Raw genomic sequence first — 19932 nt, forward strand, 5'->3', positions numbered from 1 at the left:
CAGATGCATCTGTGGCAGGCAGGTTGGTGAGGATGAGGTCAAGCATGTTTTTTCCTCTCATTGGTTCCCTCACCTCCTGCCGCAGACCCAGTCCAGCAGCTATGTCCTTTAGGACTCGGCCAGCTCAGTTAGTAGCGGTACTGTTGAGCCACTTTTGGTGATGGACAGTGAAGTCCTCCACCCAGAGTACCTTCTGCACCCTTGCCACCCTCAGTGCTTTCTCCATGTTCAACATGGATAATTAATCAGCTGAGGGGGGCGCTGGTATGTGGTAATCAGCAGGAGGTTTCCTTGCCCATGTTTGGGCTGGTGCCATGAGACTCCATGGGGTCCGGAATCGATGTTGAGGACTCCCAGGGCAACTCCCTCCCTCCTGACTGTGCCGCCACCTCTGCTGGGTCTGTCCTGCCGTTGGGACAGGACATACCCAGGGATGGTGATGGTGGTGTCTGGGACATGATCCGTAAGGTAAGATTCCATGAGATAAAAACAAAAAGCTAAAAGCTACTGCGGATGCTGGAAATCCAAAACAAAATAAAAACAGAATTACCTGGAAAAACTCAGCAAGTCTGGCAGCATCGGCGGAGAAGAAATCAGTCAACGTTTCGAGCCCTCATGGCCCTTCAGCAGAACTGAAGCATAGTTTCAACAAGGGAGAAATATAAATTGGTTTAAGGTGGGTGGGGGGGAAGAGACACATTGAGGGTGTGGTGTGAGCAGATAATCAAAAGATGTCAGAGACAAAAGGGTCAAAGAGGTGTTGAAGGTGGTGGTCTTTGTCTGAGAAAAGTGCTAATTAAGAATGCAAGACAGGATATTCAAAGTACAGCTCTAGTGGGGGTGGGTTCTCATACTCATTCCATGAGTATGACTATGTCTGGCTCTCCCAATTCTGGCACTAGCCCCCAGATGTTAGTAAGGAGGACTTTGCAGGGTCGACAGGGCTGAATTTGCTGTTGTCACTTCCAGTGCCTAGGTCGATGCCGGGTGGTCTGTTCGGTTTCATTCCTTTTAACTTTGTAGCGGCTTAGTACAACTGGGTGGCTTGTGAGGCCATTTCAGAGGGCAGTTAAGAGTCAACCACATTGCTAGAGGAGATTAGTGAACCAGATGGGTTTTTACGACAATCAACAATGTTTTCATGGTCATCATTCTAGTTTTGATTTGAGATCTTTATTGAATTCAAATTTCATCATCTGCCATGGTGGGATTCGAACCCGTGTCCCCAGAGCATTACCCTAGGCCTCTGGATTATTAGACCAGTGGAAATACCACTACACCAGAAAGGAGGATTCTGCAGCCATACTTCAGGCAAGCCCTTAACCTTTCCCTTTCCAGGCTTAATAACCAGTTTTCTTTCAGGCTCTTTGGCTATGTGAGGCATCTCCCTCACTATTTCTTTCCCTGCTCTAGGGCTTCTCTGGTTCCTATTTAATTCTGGGAAACTTGGTGAATCTATTTCAGATTCTAGGGGTCTTTTCTGGACCTCTTTTAATTTTACTTTCCTACTCTCAGCCTTTTAAAATCCAGGTAGCTTTTCCTGAGCCACCTTATCCCTGATGGGTTCTTTCGCCCCCTGCAGGGCCTCTGAACTTTTTTCAGCCTTCTGCCACACTGCGGAGTTTTGCTGAAACTGTAAGGGTTGCCCGGCCTCTCTGGCCTGTTCTGGCTTCTCGGGGCACAGTGCTTGGGACCTCACCAAGTCATTTCCCTGTGATATAGCTAATTCCCTCTGTCTCCTCTCCATCTCTTATTGTAATTCCCTCTCTGATTGAAAGAATTTCCTGTGGTAAGTTACTTGTGTTTTAAAATTTGTTCCAGCCACCGAGTTTTACTCTCAGGGCAGAAAATTAAGCTCGGCGGGCGTGCGCGCGCACCACCCGGCTGAGTGCAAAAAGATGCACGATGACATTGGGCGAGCGCCCCGAGGTCATTGCGCAGTCCCGCGATATTTCGTTTGGCGCCGTGGTCGGCAGAGCGACCGCCAACAATTAAAAGGCATATTAAGTAAGGCCATTAAAGAGTAAATTAAATTCAAATTTACACTGCCCGTCCAACCTAATGGTTGACGGGAAATCAGAAAGGCCAAGCGGCCTTTACATTTTTTTAAGAAACCTCATCTACGGGCGGGATGAGGTTTCCTAAAGCTAATAAAAAAAAAACCACACAAAAATTGAATTAAAAACATGTCCCTGCTCATGCGACAGAGTCACATGAGGGGATGTGTTTCATAACATTTATAAAGGTCTTTAATTTTTTTATCCGAAATCAGTTCATCTCCTTCAGGCAGCTCTCTGTCTCAGGGAGATTATGTAGTGCGCTCGCTCGGCTCACACTCCTCCCTCCACCCGCCTTCATTGGCCCGGCCAGCGTGAAATGGTCTTCCGGGCCCGATCGCGGGCAGTGGTCAGCTTCCTGCCCGCCCCTGCCCACCGAGCCCGCACGCCAAGGGCAAGATTCTGCCCTGAGTTTCCAATTGGCTTTTTTTTTGCATCAAATTTGATTCATCTCTTAACTTGGTCATGTTGAAATTGGGTTGATCCCAGATTTGAGCTCCCAATTTCTATTATGGACAGGAGGGGGGGTTTAATTTAGAATAACCCTGATTTCTCCACTCACTACACGTCCACACATAGAGAGGCGATTTTAAAAAAAATCTTTGATTTCCCTCCTTTATAAGTGGCGGCTTATTTTCCCCGACCCTTCAGTTTTGGAGTGATCCAATCCTCTATTAATAAGCCCACAGCAAACTCGAGATAGGGTAAAATCAGAGGGGTAGTTTATTTTACACACTCAAAAAAATGTGGGAAGTGTGTTTGCAATGTCCCCCACTTTTGCATCCATACAATAAAAGAGGGACAAGGGAAAGAAAGGGGATCAGGTCCAAGACCTCAGACAAGAAAAAGAATTATGGCTTCATGTGAGTCCGGAGTCCAGAATCAAAAAGTCCAATGGGGTATTCCTTCAGAGAAGTTAGCAGGCTGAACTTGATACTGGGTGATCCACTTTTACAGTAGCGCTGACTTCTACAATGGGAGAAGCATGTAGAAGTGAATCAATCTTACAGTAGGCACTGGTACAGAAGTTCAGATGTTCCAGTAAAAAAAAAGTGTAGATGAGGGCCAGACAATTTTAAACCTGGACAGGGCTCTGGTTCTGCTGCTACTTTTGATGGAACATGGCAGACAGAGGCAGGCTGCTAGCCTGCAGTCCTGGTTCTCTTCTGAGGTTAAACAGCGACTGACGATAAAACCCAAAAGCTGTATAGCTAAAGCAATTCAAACAACTCAAGTCCCGGTCATGTGACAGGGTGTTTCCTGTTGAGCTTTTCAGCTAACGAGGCCCTTTGTTAAAACCCACTGGGTTTTGAACAGGTAACTTTAGAACTATTGTTATGATCCCAGTTGATGTTACTGCTGGACAAGTCTGATCTCAGGGTGGAACCCAGCTTGATAGATCCTAACTTTTATTTTTTTGTTTAGAAACGTGCAGAGTACCTACTGAACAGAGTCACAGGAGTCAGCTAATGAACTTTTAACGAAAGAACAAAACAGTTATTAAACAAGAACAGGTGAACTATATTGCATTACTCCTTCACCCACAACTATACCTTTACAGATATTTACAGATTTGTAAAGATAACACAAGTTACAAAAGCTATCTTACACTTTAATGTTCACAGTAAGTACACAGTCCATGTAAACCAATAGGTGACCTGTGGTCAGACACACCACACTCTGAAACCAAGTGACAGATGCCGCCTCAACCGGATGCTATGGATCTCTCATCAACTCCCCCAGACGCTTGTCACACTGTGAGCCAACCAGTCTCACTGAACTCCGTCTTTCACACGAGGGTTTCCAATCTCCACTTTCCAAGAACTCGCTTTGGAATCTTCTCCCAAACCGATGCTTTCTCTCAGGTGCCTTCTGCAAGGGTCCGCCTCCAGGGTTTCAAACTCTCCTTCTGATGTTCCTCACCCCTGGGTCACCACGTGTATTCAAGCTGTCTTCCATGCACTCTCTCTCACTAACTCAACAGTCAACAGTACACCACTGCCTCACATGCCCGTAGTAAAGAGTTCCAGACCTTCGGCTGTCTCTTTGGACCTTCCGACTTCTCACACGCCTATAATGGCTTTCAATCTGCTTCCTGCAGCTTTCGTATCTTTAAGTTTGAAGCTTGAAACCTTCCTCTGCTCCTCACTCTTAACTTCACTTAACAGGTCCTTTGCCGGGATCCTGTCCTTCGGTTGATTGGACGGTCTTCTTGGGACCTGCTCCTGTTCCTGTTTGGCAGCGTGAGCGCGCGTGTGCGTGTGCGAGCGTGTGTGTGCGAGTGTGTGTGTGTGCGTGTTCCCTCTCGGGACCTCGTTTTCTACTCGTGCTTGCTTTAACTTCTCTTCTAGAGCCATAAGACTCGTTAGAAATGCAGGTATAGAAACAGAGCTTTAGGCTGTCTCTACTCAAAAATGGAAATAGATCCCAGGTTTCACCATTTAACCCACAAATAGAAAAAAATATAAACAGAACTTAAACTTAAAGATATACCTTATTCTTAACGCAACGAAATACACACATAACTTACTTAAACTATCTCTATTTCCTAACACTATTAACACAATGTTGGAGATGAGGAGTCACAAATAGCTCTGCCTTTGTTCACAGTTGGCTGGTGTGGACGTCTCATCTACTTTGTGTTGGCTTGGCTGGAATGTTTATACAATGCAAGGTGGTGTTACATTCCAGGGGTTTGATGTGTTAACCTTTGTCCATTTTTAAAATGCTCAGAAACTTCCAGGACTCCCATCACGTGGTCAAGCAATGGCCATTTTATCAGTCCAGCCATATGTCCATTTAAAAAAATAAACTAATTTAAACAAGAGAATATGGAAGAGAAACACATTTCTTTTAGATGTTTTTCCTTTTTCGTGCCGTCTCAGCGGGACACAGAGTAACTAGTCCACAATCCACAATGAGTAAATTCATTTTAAACAACTGAAAATGACTTTAAGAAACTATATAAAACCTTTTGCTGGTTATATTGGTGTACACTAGTCAATTAGAAGGAAAGACTCACATTTCTATCGCACCTTTCACAACATCCAATTAAGTACTTTTTTTCTGAAGTGTAGTCACTGACACAATGCACAAAATGCCGCAGCCAATTTGCGCACAGCAAGCTCCCAGAAACAGCAATGTGATAATGATGAGATAACCTGTTTTAGCAAAGTTAATTCAGGGATAAATATTTACCAGAACAGCGGAGGTAACTCACTCCCCTGAGAGCAGGCAGGCCCCCAGTTTAATGTCACATCCAAAACACGGCACCTCCAACACTGCAGCACTCCTTCATGCGATTTCACTCAAAATTCAGCCAACTCTGCAAACCTGGGGCATCAGCTTTGGTTTTTGTGCTCAAGCCTCGGAAGTGGGACTTGAACCTGCAACCATTGGATTCAGAGGCGAGTGCTTCATACAGGGCCATAGCTGACACTCTTTAGCTGTGGCATTGGGACCAGTTCGGGGGCAGGTGGGAGCTGCGGAAGTCTGATGGTCTACACCTGGGACGAGTATCCTCGCAAGGAGTTTTGCTGGTGCTGTTGTGGGTGGCTGGGTGGCGGGGGTTAAGGTGGTTAAACTAGATTGGTAGGGGGCTGGGAACCTGTGAAATTCAGAGCAGGGAACAGGAGATGGAGAATTAGTGAGTGACATTGAAAGGCAGAAGAAGAACAGATTAAAAAGTGTACAGCACAGGAATTTGGCAGTGTCGAAAAGGCACATATATAAATACAGGGAGTACAGCTGACAGCACAGATAAATACATGGCAACATGATATCATTGCTATAATGGAAACGTGGCTTAAAGGGCAAAAATGGCAGCTCCACATCCCTGATATAGAGTTTTCAGGCAGGTTAGCGAGGGGGATAAAAAAGGTGGGGGTGTAACATTATTGGTTAAAGAATCAATTACAGCCGTGAGGAGGGATGATATGCTAAACGGAGCATCAAATCAGGCCATATGGGTTGAGATCAGAAATAAAAAAGGGGCAGCCACACTGCTAGGATTGTACTAAAAGCCCCTAAATAGTGGAAGGGAGTTAGAAGAGCAAATATGTAGGCAAATTTCTGAGTGCAAAAACAATAGAGCAGTAATAGTTGGGGACTTCAACGACTTTAATGTCAATTGGAACACGAACAGTGTGAAGGGCAAAGAGGGCACAAAATTCTCGAACTACTTTCAAGTGAACTTTTTCAGCCAACATGTAACAAACCCAATGAGAGGGGCCGCAATTCGAGATTTAATCTTAGGAAATGAAAGTGGGCAAGTGGATGAAGTAGCAGTGGGGGACCATTTTGGAGATGGTGACCATAATCCAGTTAGATTTAGCATCATTATGGAAAAGGACAAAGATGGAACAGGAGTAAAAGTTCTAAATTGGGGGAAGACAAATTTTACAAAGCCGAGAGGGGAACTGGCGAAAGTGAGGGGGTGGGGTTGCTTTGTTAGTAAGAAATGAAATTAAATCGATAGCAAGAAATGACATAGGGTCAGATAATATAGAATCTGTGTGGGTAGAGTTGAGGAACCGCAAAGGTAAAAAAACCATAATGGGAGTTACGTACAGGCCTCCGTACAGTAGTCAGGATGTGGGGCACAAGATACACCAGGAGATAGAAAAGGCGTGTAAGAAAGGCAAGGTTACAGTGATCATGGGGGATTTCAATATGCAGGTAGACTGGGAAAATCAGGTTGGTAGTGGATCCCAAGAAAAGGAATTTGTGGAATGTCTACGAGATGGCTTTTTGGAGCAGCTTGTGGTGGAGCCCACTAGGGAACAGGCAATTCTAGATTTAGTGATATGTAATGAGGCAGATTTGATAAGGGAGCTTAAGGTGAAGGAACCCTTAGGAGGAAGTGACCATAGTATGATAGAATTTACCCTGCAATTTGAGAGGAAAAAGCTGGAATCAGATGTAATGGTATTACAGTCGAATAAAAGCAAATACAGAGGCATGAGGGAGGAGCTGGCCAGAATTGACTGGGAGATGAGCCTAGCAGGAAAGACAGTGGAACAGCAATGGCAGGAGTTTCTGGGAGTAATTTGGGTGACACAGCAAAAATTCATCCCTGGGAAGAAGCAGCATACTAAAGGGAGGACGAGGCAACCATGGCTGACAAGGGAAGTCAGGGACAGCATAAAAGCTAAAGAGAAAGCATACAATGTGGTGAAGAGCAGTGGGAAACCAGGGGATTGGGAAGCCTACAAAGACCAACAGAGGACAACTAAAAAAGAAATAAGGAGGGAGAAGATTAAATATGAGGGTAAACTAGCCAGTAATATAAAAGAAGATTGCAAGAGTTTTTTTAGATATATAAAGGGTAAGAGAGAAGCAAAAGTGGACATTGGGCTGCTGGAAAATGACGCTGGAGAAGTAGTAGTGGGGAACAAAGAAATGGCGGAGGAACTGAATAGGTACTTTGCGTCAGTCTTCACAGTGGAAGACACGAGTAACATCCCCAAAGTTCAAGAGAGTCGAGGGGCAGAGGTGAGTATGGTGGCCATTACCAAGGAGAAGGTGCTAGGACAACTGAAAGGTCTGAAGGTGGATAAATCACCTGGACCAGATGGATTACACCCTAGAGTTCTGAAGGAGATAGCTGAAGAGATAGTGGAGGCGTTAGTGGTGATCTTTCAGGAATCACTGGAGTCAGGGAGGGTCCCAGAGGACTGGAAAATCGCTAATGTAACCCCTCTATTTAAGAAGGGAGTGAGGCAAAAGACGGGAAATTACAGGCCGATTAGCCTGACCTCGGTCGTTGATAAGATTTTAGAATCCATTATTAAGGATGAGATTCCAGAATACTTGGAAGTGCATCGTAAAATAGGGCAAAGTCAGCATGGTTTCATCAAGGGGAGGTCATGCCTGACAAATCTGTTAGAATTCTTTGAGGAGGTAACGAGTAGATTAGACAAAGGAGAGCCAATGGATGTTATCTACTTGGACTTCCAGAAGGCCTTTGACAAGGTGCCGCACAGGAGGCTGCTCAGTAAGATAAGAGCCCATGGTGTTAGAGGCAAGGTACTAGCATGGGTAGAAGATTGGCTGTCTGGCAGGAGCTAGAGAGTGGGGATAAGGGGGTCCTTCTCAGGATGGTGGCCGGTGACTAGTGGAGTTCCGCAAGGGTCAGTGTTGGGACCACAACTTTTCACTTTATACATTAATGATCTAGATGAAGGAACTGAGGGCATTCTGGCTAAGTTTGCAGATGATACAAAGATAGGTGGAGGGACAGGTAGTATTGAGGAGGCGGGGAGGCTGCAGAAGGATTTAGACAGGTTAGGAGAATGGGCAAAGAAGTGGCAGATGGAATACAATGTGGGGAAGTGTGAGGTCGTGCACTTTGGTAGGAAGAATAGAGGCATAGACTATTTTCTAAATGGGGAGAGAATTTAGAAATCTGGAGTGCAAAGGGACTTGGGAGTCCTAGTCCAGGATTCTCTTAAGGTTAACTTGCAGGTTGAGTCGGTAGTTAGGAAGGCAAATGCAATGTTGGCATTTATTTCGAGAGGACTAGAATATAAAAGCAGGGATGTGCTGCTGAGGCTTTATAAAGCTCTGGTCAGACCACATTTAGAATATTGTGAGGAATTTTGGGCCCCGTATCTCAGGAAGGATGTGCTGGCCCTGGAGAGGGTCCAGAGGAGGTTCACGAGAATGATCCCAGGAATGAAAGGCTTAACATATGAGGAACGTTTGAGGACTCTGGGTCTATACTCGATGGAGTTTAGAAGGATGAGGGGGGATCTGATTGAAACTTACAGAATACTGAAAGGCCTGGATAGAGTGGATGTGGGGAAGATGTTTCCATTAGTAGGAGAGACTAGGACCCGAGGGCATAGCCTCAGAGTAAAGGGAAGACCTTTTAGAACAGAGATGAGGAGAAACTTCTTTAGCCAGAGAGTGGTGAATCTATGGAATTCATTGCCACAGAAGGCTGTGGAGGCCAGGTCATTGAGTGTATTTTAGACCGAGATAGATAGGTTGTTGATTGGTAAGGGGATCAAAGGTTACGGGGAGAAGGCGGGAGAATGGGGTTGAGAAACTTATCAGCCATGATTGAATGGCGGAGCAGACTCGATGGGCCGAATGGCCTAATTTCTGCTCCTATGTCTTATGGTCTTATGATCTAGGTGGACTGGGTACAGCTATTAGAAGGGAGAACGGTGTCAAATCAGTGGGACGCATTCAAAAGCGAGGTTCTACAGGCACAGTGTTTACATGTCCCCACAAAGAAACAGGGCGGTACTGCCAAATCTAGAACCCCCGGTTATCCAGAAGCATAAAGATTAGGCAGAAAAAAGAAAGCTTATGACAGTTCAAAAAGCTTAACACTGTAGGAAGCCCAGGGGAGTGTAGAAAGCACAGGGGTGAAATAAAAAGGGAAATTAGGAAAGCAAAGAGAGAATACGAAAAAATATTGGCAAGTAAAATCAAAGAAAACCCAAATATGTTTTACCAGTACATTAAGAGCAAGAGTATAACTAAGGAAAGAGTCGGGCCTATCAGAGATGTACATGGTAACTTGTGTGTTGATGCTGAAGATGTGGGCAGGGTTCTCAATGAGTACTTTGTCACTGTCTTTACTAAGGAGAGGGATGATGCAGACATTCTAGTTAAAGAGGAGGGGTGTGAAATATTAGATAAAATAAGCATAATGAGAGAGGAAGTATTGGAAAGATTGACATCCCTGGAGGTATATAAATCATCAGGACCCGATGGATTGTATCCCAGGTTGTTAAAGGAAGCCGGGGAAGAAATAGTGGATGCTCTGAGGAACATTTTCCAATCCTCACTAGGTACAGTTGGGATCCCAGAGGACTGGAGGTATGCGAACATTGTACCAATATTTAAAAAGGGTGCGAGGGATAGGCCAGAAAATTATAGGCCGCTCAGTCTGACGTCATTGGTGGGCAAATTCCTGGGATCAATTCGGAGACTTAGAAAGGCACAGATTGATCAGGGATAGTCAGCATGGTTTTGTTAAGGGAAGATTGTGTCTTACTAACTTAATAGAATTTTTAGAGTAAGTAGTAAGAAGGATTGATAAGGGCAGTGGAGCGGTGTTGTCTCTACAGATTTTAGTAAGGCATTTGACAAGGTTCTACATGGGACTGGTCGAAAAAGTGAAATCCCATGGGATGCAGGAGAAGGTGGTGAGTTGGATGCAAAATTGGCTCAGTGACAGTAAACAAAGGTTTTTTTTTGGAATTCTACATCAGAGTGGAAGTGTCTGAGAAATCATGAGGTGTACTTTTATTAACGTGACATCAATTCCTTGACTTGGGTAACATTTACTGGATTTTTATGGTTAAAATCTATAAAGGGTTGTTGCCAAAAAGGTAGTTTGATTGTGTAGTAATTCTGAGAGTAATTTGGAAGACACAGCAAAAATTCGTCCCTGGGAAGAAGAAGCATACTAAAGGGAGGATGAGGCAACCATGGCTGACAAGGGAAGTCAGGGACAGCATAAAAGCTAAAGAGAAAGCATACAATGCGGCGAAGAGCAGTGGGAAACCAGGGGATTGGGAAGCCTACAAAGACCAACAGAGGACAACTAAAAAAGAAATAAGAAGGGAGAAGATTAAATATGAGGGTAAACCAGCCAGGAATATAAAAGAAGATTGCAAGAGTTTTTTTAGATATATAAAGGGTAAGAGAGAGGCAAAAGTGGACATTGGGCCGCTGGAAAATGACGCTGGAGAAGTAGTAGTGGGGAACACAGAAATGGCGGAGGAACTGAATAGGTACTTTGCATCAGTCTTCACAGTGGAAGACACTAGTGACATCCCCAAAGTTCAAGAGAGTCGGGGGGCAGAGGTGAATATGGTGGCCATTACCAAGGAGAAGGTACTAGGAAAACTGAAAGGTCTGAAGGTGGATAAATCACCTGGACCAGATGGATTACACCCCAGAGTTCTGAAGGAGATAGCTGAAGAGATAGTGGAGGCGTTAGTGGTGATCTTTCAGGAATCACTGGAGTCAGGGAGGGTCCCAGAGGATTGGAAAATCGCTAATGTAGCCCCCCTGTTTAAGAAGGGAGTCATGCAAAAGACGGGAAATGACAAGCCGATTAGCCTGACCTTGGTTGTTGGTAAGATTTTAGAGTCCATTATTAAGGATGAGATTTCAGAATACTTGGAAGTGCATCGTAAAATAGGGCAAAGTCAGCATGGTTTCATCAAGGGGAGGTATTGCCTGACAAGTCTGTTAGAATTCTTTGAGAAGGTAACGAGCAGGTTAGACAAAGGAGAGCCAATGGATGTTATCTACTTGGACTTCCAGAAGGCCTTTGACAAGGTGCTGCACAGGAGGCTGCTCAGTAAGATAAGAGCCCATGGTGTTAGAGGCAAGGTATTAGTTTGGATAGAAGATTGGCTGTCTGGCAGGAGGCAGAGAGTGGGGATAAGGGGGTCCTTCTCAGGATGGCGGCCAGTGACTAGTGGAGTTCCGCAGGGGTCAGTGTTGGGACCACAACTTTTCACTTTATACATTAATGATCTAGATGAAGGAACTGAGGGCATCCTGGCTAAGTTTGCAGATGATACAAAGATAGGTGGAGGGACAGGTAGTATTGAGGAGGCGGGGAGGCTGCAGAAGGATTTGGACAGGTTAGGAGAATGGGCAAAGCAGTGGCAGATGGAATACAACGTGGGCAAGTGTGAGATCATGCACTTTGGTAGGAAGAATAGAGGCATAGACTATTTTCTAAATGGGGAGAGAATTTAGAAATCTGGAGTGTAAAGGGACTTGGGAGTCCTAGTTCAGAATTCTCTTAAGGTTAACTTGCAGGTTGAGTCGGTAGTTAGGAAGGCAAATGCAATGTTGGCATTTATTTCGAGAGGACTATAATATAAAAGCAGGGATGTGCTGCTGAGGCTTTATAAGGCTCTGGTCAGACCACATTTAGAATATTGTGAGGAATTTTGGGCCCCGTATCTCAGGAAGGATGTGCTGGCCCTGGAGAGGGTCCAGAGGAAGTTCACGAGAATGATCCCAGGAATGAAAGGCTTAACATATGAGGAACGTTTGAGGACTCTGGGTCTATACTCGATGGAGTTTAGAAGGATGAGGGGGGATCTGATTGAAACTTACAGAATACTGAAAGGCCTGGATAGAGTGGACGTGGGGAAGATGTTTCCATTAGTAGGAGAGACTAGGACCCGAGGGCACAGCCTCAGAGTAAAGGGAAGACCTTTTGGAAAAGAGATGAGGAGAAACTTCTTTAGCCAGAGAGTGGTGAATCTATGGAATTCATTGCCACAGAAGGCTGTGGAGGCCAGGTCATTGAGTGTATTTAAGACTGAGATAGATAGGTTGTTGATTGGTAAGGGGATCAAAGGTTATGGGGAGAAGGCGGAAGAATGGGGTTGAGAAACATATCAGCCATGATTGAATGGCGGAGCAGACTCGATGGGCCGATTGGCCTAATTTCTGCTCCTATGTCTTATGGTCTTATGTACTTTTGACCACGCATGTTTTTTGGGGTTGTTATGTAAGACTGTTTAACTGTGTAACTTTTATCTTGTGTGCTTCAGTTTTTTTTTCTTTTTGATAAATCTTTTGATTTTTAAAATTCTAAAGGTGTTACTGGAGTTTTATATTTTTGAGGTCAGTAGCACTTCCTACTTGCTTTCACAACAAAAAAATAAAGGTTTATGATCAGTGAGACAGACTTCACTTTGGGGTCTGGCATGCTCAGCAATAACTTCAGCTGTGGTATTAACACTTTCTTTTACTGGACAAGGTATTGAATACAAAAGCAGGGATGTAATGATGGAACTGTATAAAATGCTGGTTAGGCCACAGCTGGAATTTTGTGTACAGTTCTGCTCACCACATTTCAGGAAGGACATAATTGCTTTGGAGAGAGCGCAAAGGAGATTTGACTGTTGCCAGAGCTTGAAAATGGTACTTATGAGGAAAGGTTGTTTTCCTTAGAACAGAGGAGGCTGAGGGGTGACCTCATTGAAGTGTTCAAAATTACATGGGGCCAAGACAGAGTAGACAGGAAAGACTTGTTTTCCCCTAGCTGAGGGGTCAATGACCAGGGGGCACAGATTTAAGTTGATTGGTAGAAGGATTACAGGGGACATGAGGAAAAACTTTTTCACCCAGAGGGTGGTGTGCGTCTGAAATTCACTGCCTAAGTTGGTGATTGAGGCTGAAACTCATTTAAAAGGTACCGAGATCTGCACCTGAAGTGCTGTAACCTGCCAGGCTACAGACCAGGTGCAGGAAAGTGGGGTTAACAACGAGCGGCTAGTTTCTTTTTTGTCTCTTCGTTTGGCCGGTGCAGACATGATGGGCTGAATGACCTCTTTCTGCGTTGTAACTTTTCTATGGTTCTATGGTAAATTTTTTTTTAAAATTAAAGCTTTTAAAACTATTGGTGGCCTTCGACTTAAAAAACAAGGTAACTTTAAGAGCCCTTTTGAAGGCCTGCAAACCAGGGAAAATAACTGGAACTCACTGCGGTGTGATTGACTCAATCTGGGAGCAAGAGCAGTTTTACAGGTGGGATCAGATTCCAGCACAGTGCCAAACTAGCGCTAAAGAAAACGGAAACCGGATTTGTACTGAACATTGTGATGTGGGCACACGTTAACTGTATGTGGGTGGCGTGTGAATTATCATTATGCCATCCCTTTGTTTGCTCAATGGTGCATGTCTGTGAGGCAGCAGATTCTTAGAGCCCCCTGAACTCCAGCTGTGCCGTAAATTCTATCTAAACGTTAGGTAATTAATAGGCCCGTGTTTGGAAGGTGCTGTTGAAGGAGCCTTGAGGAGTTGCTGCAGTGCATCTTGCAGATGGTACACTCTGCTTGCCACTGTGCATTGGCGGTGGAGGGAGTGAGTGTTGAAGTTGCTGGATGGGATACCAATCAAACGGGCTGCTTTGTCCCAGATGGTGTCAAGCTTCTTGAGTGTTGTTGGAGCCGCACTCATCCAGGCAAATAGAGAGTGTTCCATAACGCTTCTGATTTGTGCCTTGTAGATGGTGGACAGGCTTTGGGGAGTCAGGAATTGAGTTACTCTCTGCAGAATTCCCAGCCTCTGACCTGCTCTTGTAACCACAGTATTTATATGGCTGGTCCAGTTCAGTTTCTGGTCAATGGTAACCCCCAGGATGTTGATAGTTGGGCATTCAGCGATGGTAATGCCATTGACTGCCAACTGGAGATTGTTGGATTCTCTCTCGTTGGAGATGGTCATTGGCTGACACTTGTGTGGTGCGAATGTTACTTGTCACTTATCAGCCCAAGACTGGATATTGTCCAGGTCTTGTTGCATGCTTCAGTACCTGAGGTGTTGCGATTTGGTGCTGAACATCGTGGAATCATCAGCAAACATCCCCGCTTCTGACATCATGATGGAAGGTAGGTCATTTCTACCCTCATGTGTCAAATTTTGTACAAAAGTACAGCCCCTTCACTAGATTCCCTCGCTGATCACACAAGGACGACAATGTGGGCAAAGGGCGGGTAGGGGAGGGGTGATTAAATCTCTATGGATTTTTAAAAATACAGCAGTACAAGACCAGCAATGACAGATTTGTTCCTTTACTTACTCAACTCTCTGATCGGTGATGCTTTCCGAGCTGCACTGACCGCATTGATATATCGGAAGTAATTCATGATGCCTGTAATAAAACATTAATTAAAAATACACAGGAAACAATAACAAGACGATTTATGGTTTAATGAACATTTTATACTTCTGGTATAAAAGCAAAAAACTGCGGATGCTGGAAATCCAAAACAAGAACAAAACTACCTGGAAAAACTCAGCAGGTCTGGCAGCATCTGCGGAGAGGAACACAGTTTACGTTTCCAGTCCGTATGACTCTTCAACAGAACTTTTATACTTTCTGCCTTTCTTATTTTATTAACATAGTCTTGATTTGCCAACTTGATGTGTTTTATACAAAATCTTCCGAGTTTTTCGATGTAATTTGGTTGTCTCTATTTTAATTTCTATTTTGGCTTAGTGGCACAGTGTTGGTGAAAAAATGTGATGGTGCCTCAGTTTGTCACACTCTTACGTCTCCAAGCACATGGGGGGTTTAAGCTCCAGTCTAGGACTTCAGCATGTAATCTAGGCTAGCACTTCAGTGTCGAACTGAAGGGGAGCAATGTCAGAGGTGCGATCTTTCAGATGATATGTTAAACTGAAGCCCCCTCCTCAGGCCTCGAAACCAGTTCACAGTACTTACAGCACAGAAATAGACCATACAGCCTCACAGGCCTGTGCCATTCCTTCCACTCCAATTCATTTAACCCCATTACATAACCTTTAATTTCTTTCTTCCTCGTGTATTTATCTAGTTTACCCTTAAATAAATCTATGTTATTCGCCTCAACTACTCCTTGTGGTACAAAATTTATGTTTTGTTGTATAAAATTATTCATTCACTGCACCGTGGGTGCACCTACACCACATGGACTGCAGGGGTTCAAGAAGGCAGCTCACCACCACCTTCTCAAGGGCAACTAGGGATGGGCAATAAATGCTGGCCTAGCCAGCGAAGCCCACATCCCGTGAATGAATAAAAACATTTTTTAATCCAGCGATGATGAAAGAACAGTGATAAAGTTCTAAGTCAGGGTGGTAGTTAGTAGGACATAAAAGATCCCACGGCACTACTTTGAAAAGCAGGGTACTTCCTACGAACATACAAACTAGGAGCAGGAGTAGGCCACTCGGCCCCTCGAGCCTGCTCCACCATTCAATACGATCCTGGCTGATCTGATTGTAACCTCAACCCCTGCCTACCCTCGATAACCTTTCACCCCCCCTCGTTAATCACGAATCTATCTAGCTCTGCCTTAAAAATATTCAAAGACTGCCTGGCGTCCTGGCCAATAGTTATCCCTCAGTTAACGTCACAAAAACAGATGACAGATGTGATATTGGAAATCTGAAATAAAAACTGAAAAAGCTGGAAATACTCAGCAGGTCTGTGAAGAGAGGCACAAAGTTAATGTTTCAGGCAATGACCTTTCGTCAGGAGTTCCACTGAAATGTCACTGACCTGAAACATTAACTCTGTTTCACTCTCCGCTAAAAGAGATCATTTATGCCTTGTCACATAGCTGTTCATGGGACCTTCCCTCGTTTACACCTCAAAAGCGCTTCATTGGATGTAAAATGCATTAGGACGTCCCGAGATTGTGAAAGGAGCTACACAAATGCAAGTCCCTTCTCTCTCCTGAGGAAATTGAATGGGAAAGAAAAATAATTTCAACCTGTTATCTAATTAAAACTATAATTGTATTTGCAGTTTTGTACATCAGTGCCTAGAAGTTGCTGACACAGCTTTTTTTATTTGTTGATATATATTTGGGATGTGGGTGTCGCTGGCTAGGTCATTGCCCATCCCTAATTGCCCTTGTTCAGAGGGCATTTAAGAGTCAACCACATTGTTGAGAGTCTGGAGTCATGCGTGGGCCAGACCGGGTAAGAATTGCGGATTTCCCTCCCTAAAGGACATTAGTGAGCCAGATGGGTTTTTACGACAATCGACAATGGTTTCATTGCTGTCATCAGACTTTGAATTCCACCTGCAGTGGTAGGATTCAAACCCGGGTCCCCAGACCATTTCCCTGGGTCGCTGGAATACTAGTCAGTGACAATACCACTATGTCACCGCCTCCCCCTTTCCAATCCGCTGAGACCATTCTAGAATCCAGGAAATTTTGGAAAATTATAGCCAGCGTATCCACTATCCCTGCAGCTAGCTCTTTTAGAATCCTCGGATGTAAGCCATCAGGTCCCGGGGATCTGTCAGATTTTAGGCACTCACGTTTCTCCAATACTTGTTCCCTGCTCACATTTCGTCCCTTAAGTTTCACATTTTTTAACCCTTTGGTTACCCTGTTTCTGGTATGTCAGTTGTGTCTTCCACCGTGAAGGCAGGCACAAATTATTTGTTAAAAAAAGCAAAGTACTGCGGATGCTGGAGATCTAAAATAAAGGCAGAAAGCGCTGGAGAAGCTCTGCGGCCTGGCAGCATCTGTGGAGAGAGAAACAGAGTTAACGTTTTGAGGCCAAAAGCAGAGGAGTCACGTTGGACTCGAAACGTTAACTCTGCTTCTCTCTCCACAAATGATTTGTTAAACGTCTCTGCCATTTCTTCAACAGTCGGGATCGGATTGGACTCCCTGTTATACTGGAACTTTGCAAGGTTCCGCCATCACTTTCATACCAGGTGCAATACACCAGCAGTTTAGTGTGAGGTGGGCAAATTAATTACATAAAATTTACAGCACAGAAACAGGTCTATTCTGGTGCTGGTGCTCTGGAGGAGCCTTCACCCACCTCTCTTCATCTCAACTACGGCGAAAGCTTCTTTTAAAACATAAAAGAAGCCGAAGGGTATTGATAGGGCAGATACTGGGAGGAAGTTTCAACTTGTGGGAGAGACGAGCACCAGGGGACACAGTTTAAGAACAAGAAGGCTACCGTTTAAGACGGAATGAGGGGAATTTTTTTCTCTCAGAGGGTTGTTAGCCTGGAATTCTCTTCCCCAGAGAGCAGCAGAGGCTGGGTCACTGAATTTATTCAAGGCAGAGTTAGATAGATTTTTGATAGACAAAAGAGTCAAGGGTTATAGGGGGCAGACAGCAAAGTGGAGTTGAGACCACAACCAGGTCAGCCATGATCTTACTGAATGGCGGAACAGGTTTGAAGGGTTGAATGGCCTACTCCTGCTCCGAAGGCCTGTGTTCTATTCCTTCCTCCTTCATATGTTTATCCAGCTTCCTCCTCCATCTAAATGATCCCATGGCACAATTGCAAATACCGTAGAGGAGTTCCCCCTTGTGCCACAGCCAACAGTTAACCCTTAATTAACATCACAAATAAAAATTGTGGTCATTATCATGTTGCTGCTTGCAGGAGCTTGCTGTAAACAAATTATCTGCCACGTTTCCTACATTACAACAGTGACTACACTTCAAAAATACTTCATTTGAAGTAAAGCAATTTCAGACATCCTGAGGTTATGAAAGACGCTTAAGAGACGCAAGTCTTTCTTTATTTGAAAGGCACCAAATCCTATTTGCTCCAACAATTCCTTGTGGTAGGGAGTTCCAAATTCTAACTACTGACTGAAGATGTTTCTCTGAAATTCTCTACTTAATTTATTGGAAATTAATTCTAGATCTTTGCTTCATTTAAGATCTTGTTATCCTGCATGGCCATAATTGTGAATTATGTATCTGTACCCCTTGACCGACCTTAGACTAAGATCATGGTTTACCAGGCAACAGAAATCTCTGTGCTCCTATATGCTTCAGGGAGCCGAGGGTCACACTCAAATCTACAGCGGGCACCTGAAAGCACTGAAGAAGTACCATCAGCGGTACCTTTGCAAGTCCAGTGGCAAGCAAGGTGGCCCAACAGCATAGTCCTCTCCCAGGCCAACATGTCCAACATTGAGACGCTAATCACTCAGACACCAGCTTCGCTGGACAGGACATGTCATTGGTGTGCCTGACACCGGACTCCCAAAACAACCGCTCTACTCAGAACTTGCTCACGGCAGGAGACTCCCGGGAGCGTAGCGGAAACGCTTCAGCGATGTCCTCAAAGCCTCCCTGAAGAGATGAAACATCCCCAGCAACTCACGGCAGACCCTGGTTCGTGACTGAGCTAAATGGAGAAGGTTCACTCAGCAAGGAGGTGAGGCTTTGTCAGGAAAGTGCAGAGACGAAGTCGAGGCTTTGGAGAGGGTGCACCGACCTCCAAACACCTCATCTACCCAACCCTTCGAGCTCCACCTGCCCTGCATGTGGCAAAGTCTGCAGAATCTGCACTGGACTCAGCAACCACCTCGGAACCCATCAAACCGGAACCGAAGCAAATCATCCTCAATCCCTGAGGGACTGTCTAAGGGGAAGGAGGAAGGACCCTTTGACTCCTCTACCTTCCCCCCCCCCCACCCCCTCCATTCATTTTCTGAGGAGTATGCAACCTCTTATTCTTTCTACCAAAACACCCAACCTCAGAATTATCGATACTGCAATTCCTTATCAAAGATACGTCCACATGGGGCAGATCTTTGAACCGTCTGCACACAGAACAAGGAGGCATTTAGAAATAGGACAAAATGCTTTCAGGAAAGCAGATGACCTTAATGAACAGTGGGGGCTCTGCCCTGGCCAAAAGGGTGAGCTGCGACCCAGGGTGTGAGGTTGATTATTTTCTTTGGCTTCCCAATGCACTGCCAGTTCAAAGTGGAAGTGCTTTTCAGTGGCAGCCAGAAAAAAAAAGTCCTGACTTGGGCAGTGGGAGGGATGAATCCTCTCCACACTCCAACCCTCCAACCACAAACAAGCCCCTACTTGCTTTGAGGATCTGGTTGGCGCTGCTGGTTACTGGTCTGCTCAGTTGTCAATCACACACACTGGCAAGACACCAGGAAAGTCCCTTCGGTCGGCAATCGGCCACTGAAGGTGACGAGTTTCCCCCCCACAACGTTGCAAAGAGACATTTAACTCGCTGCCCGCCCCCTGAGCGTTCACCTGCACTCGGTCCCGACCCCGCTTTCGGTTTGCTGCCAGCCAAGGTCTCAGCGCTGGCGGATCCACACTCCGCCGCCACTACGCTCCAAGCGGGCGAGCGATGCTTTACAGCCACCCCCCCAGTCACGAGTGTAACTGGACACCCAGGCTCCGCATTTACCCATTTGCGATCTGCATGGGGGCAGAGAGACTTGGGTGGAGCAAATGTGGGGCGGTGTTTTTTTTAAAAACAGGTAGATCTTTGGAGCCAAATATTTGTTTTTGGAAGGTTTTCTTTCACTCGTTCACTGGATAATCAGACCCATCCCTGCTTTGCCTGTGGAGTGAGGGTGGTGAGGAGT

General features: G+C 45.1%; 1 protein-coding gene across 1 annotated transcript in view; it reads right to left on the reverse strand.

Moving 5' to 3' along the window:
* The window catches only part of aadat (aminoadipate aminotransferase), a 104435-nt gene extending 84757 nt beyond the window's left edge, over positions 1-19678 (reverse strand). Inside the window, exons 1-2 of the mRNA XM_078561397.1 lie at positions 19592-19678; positions 14635-14706 (exon numbers count right to left, since the gene is read on the reverse strand). Coding sequence (XP_078417523.1) covers positions 14635-14701 — 67 coding nt within the window. The 5' untranslated portion in view covers positions 14702-14706; positions 19592-19678. The remainder of the gene's footprint in view (positions 1-14634; positions 14707-19591) is intronic.
* Positions 19679-19932: the final 254 nt, after the last annotated feature.

This window comes from Cetorhinus maximus, chromosome 2, assembly GCF_964194155.1.
Source record: "Cetorhinus maximus chromosome 2, sCetMax3.hap1.1, whole genome shotgun sequence".
NCBI lineage: Eukaryota > Metazoa > Chordata > Chondrichthyes > Lamniformes > Cetorhinidae > Cetorhinus > Cetorhinus maximus.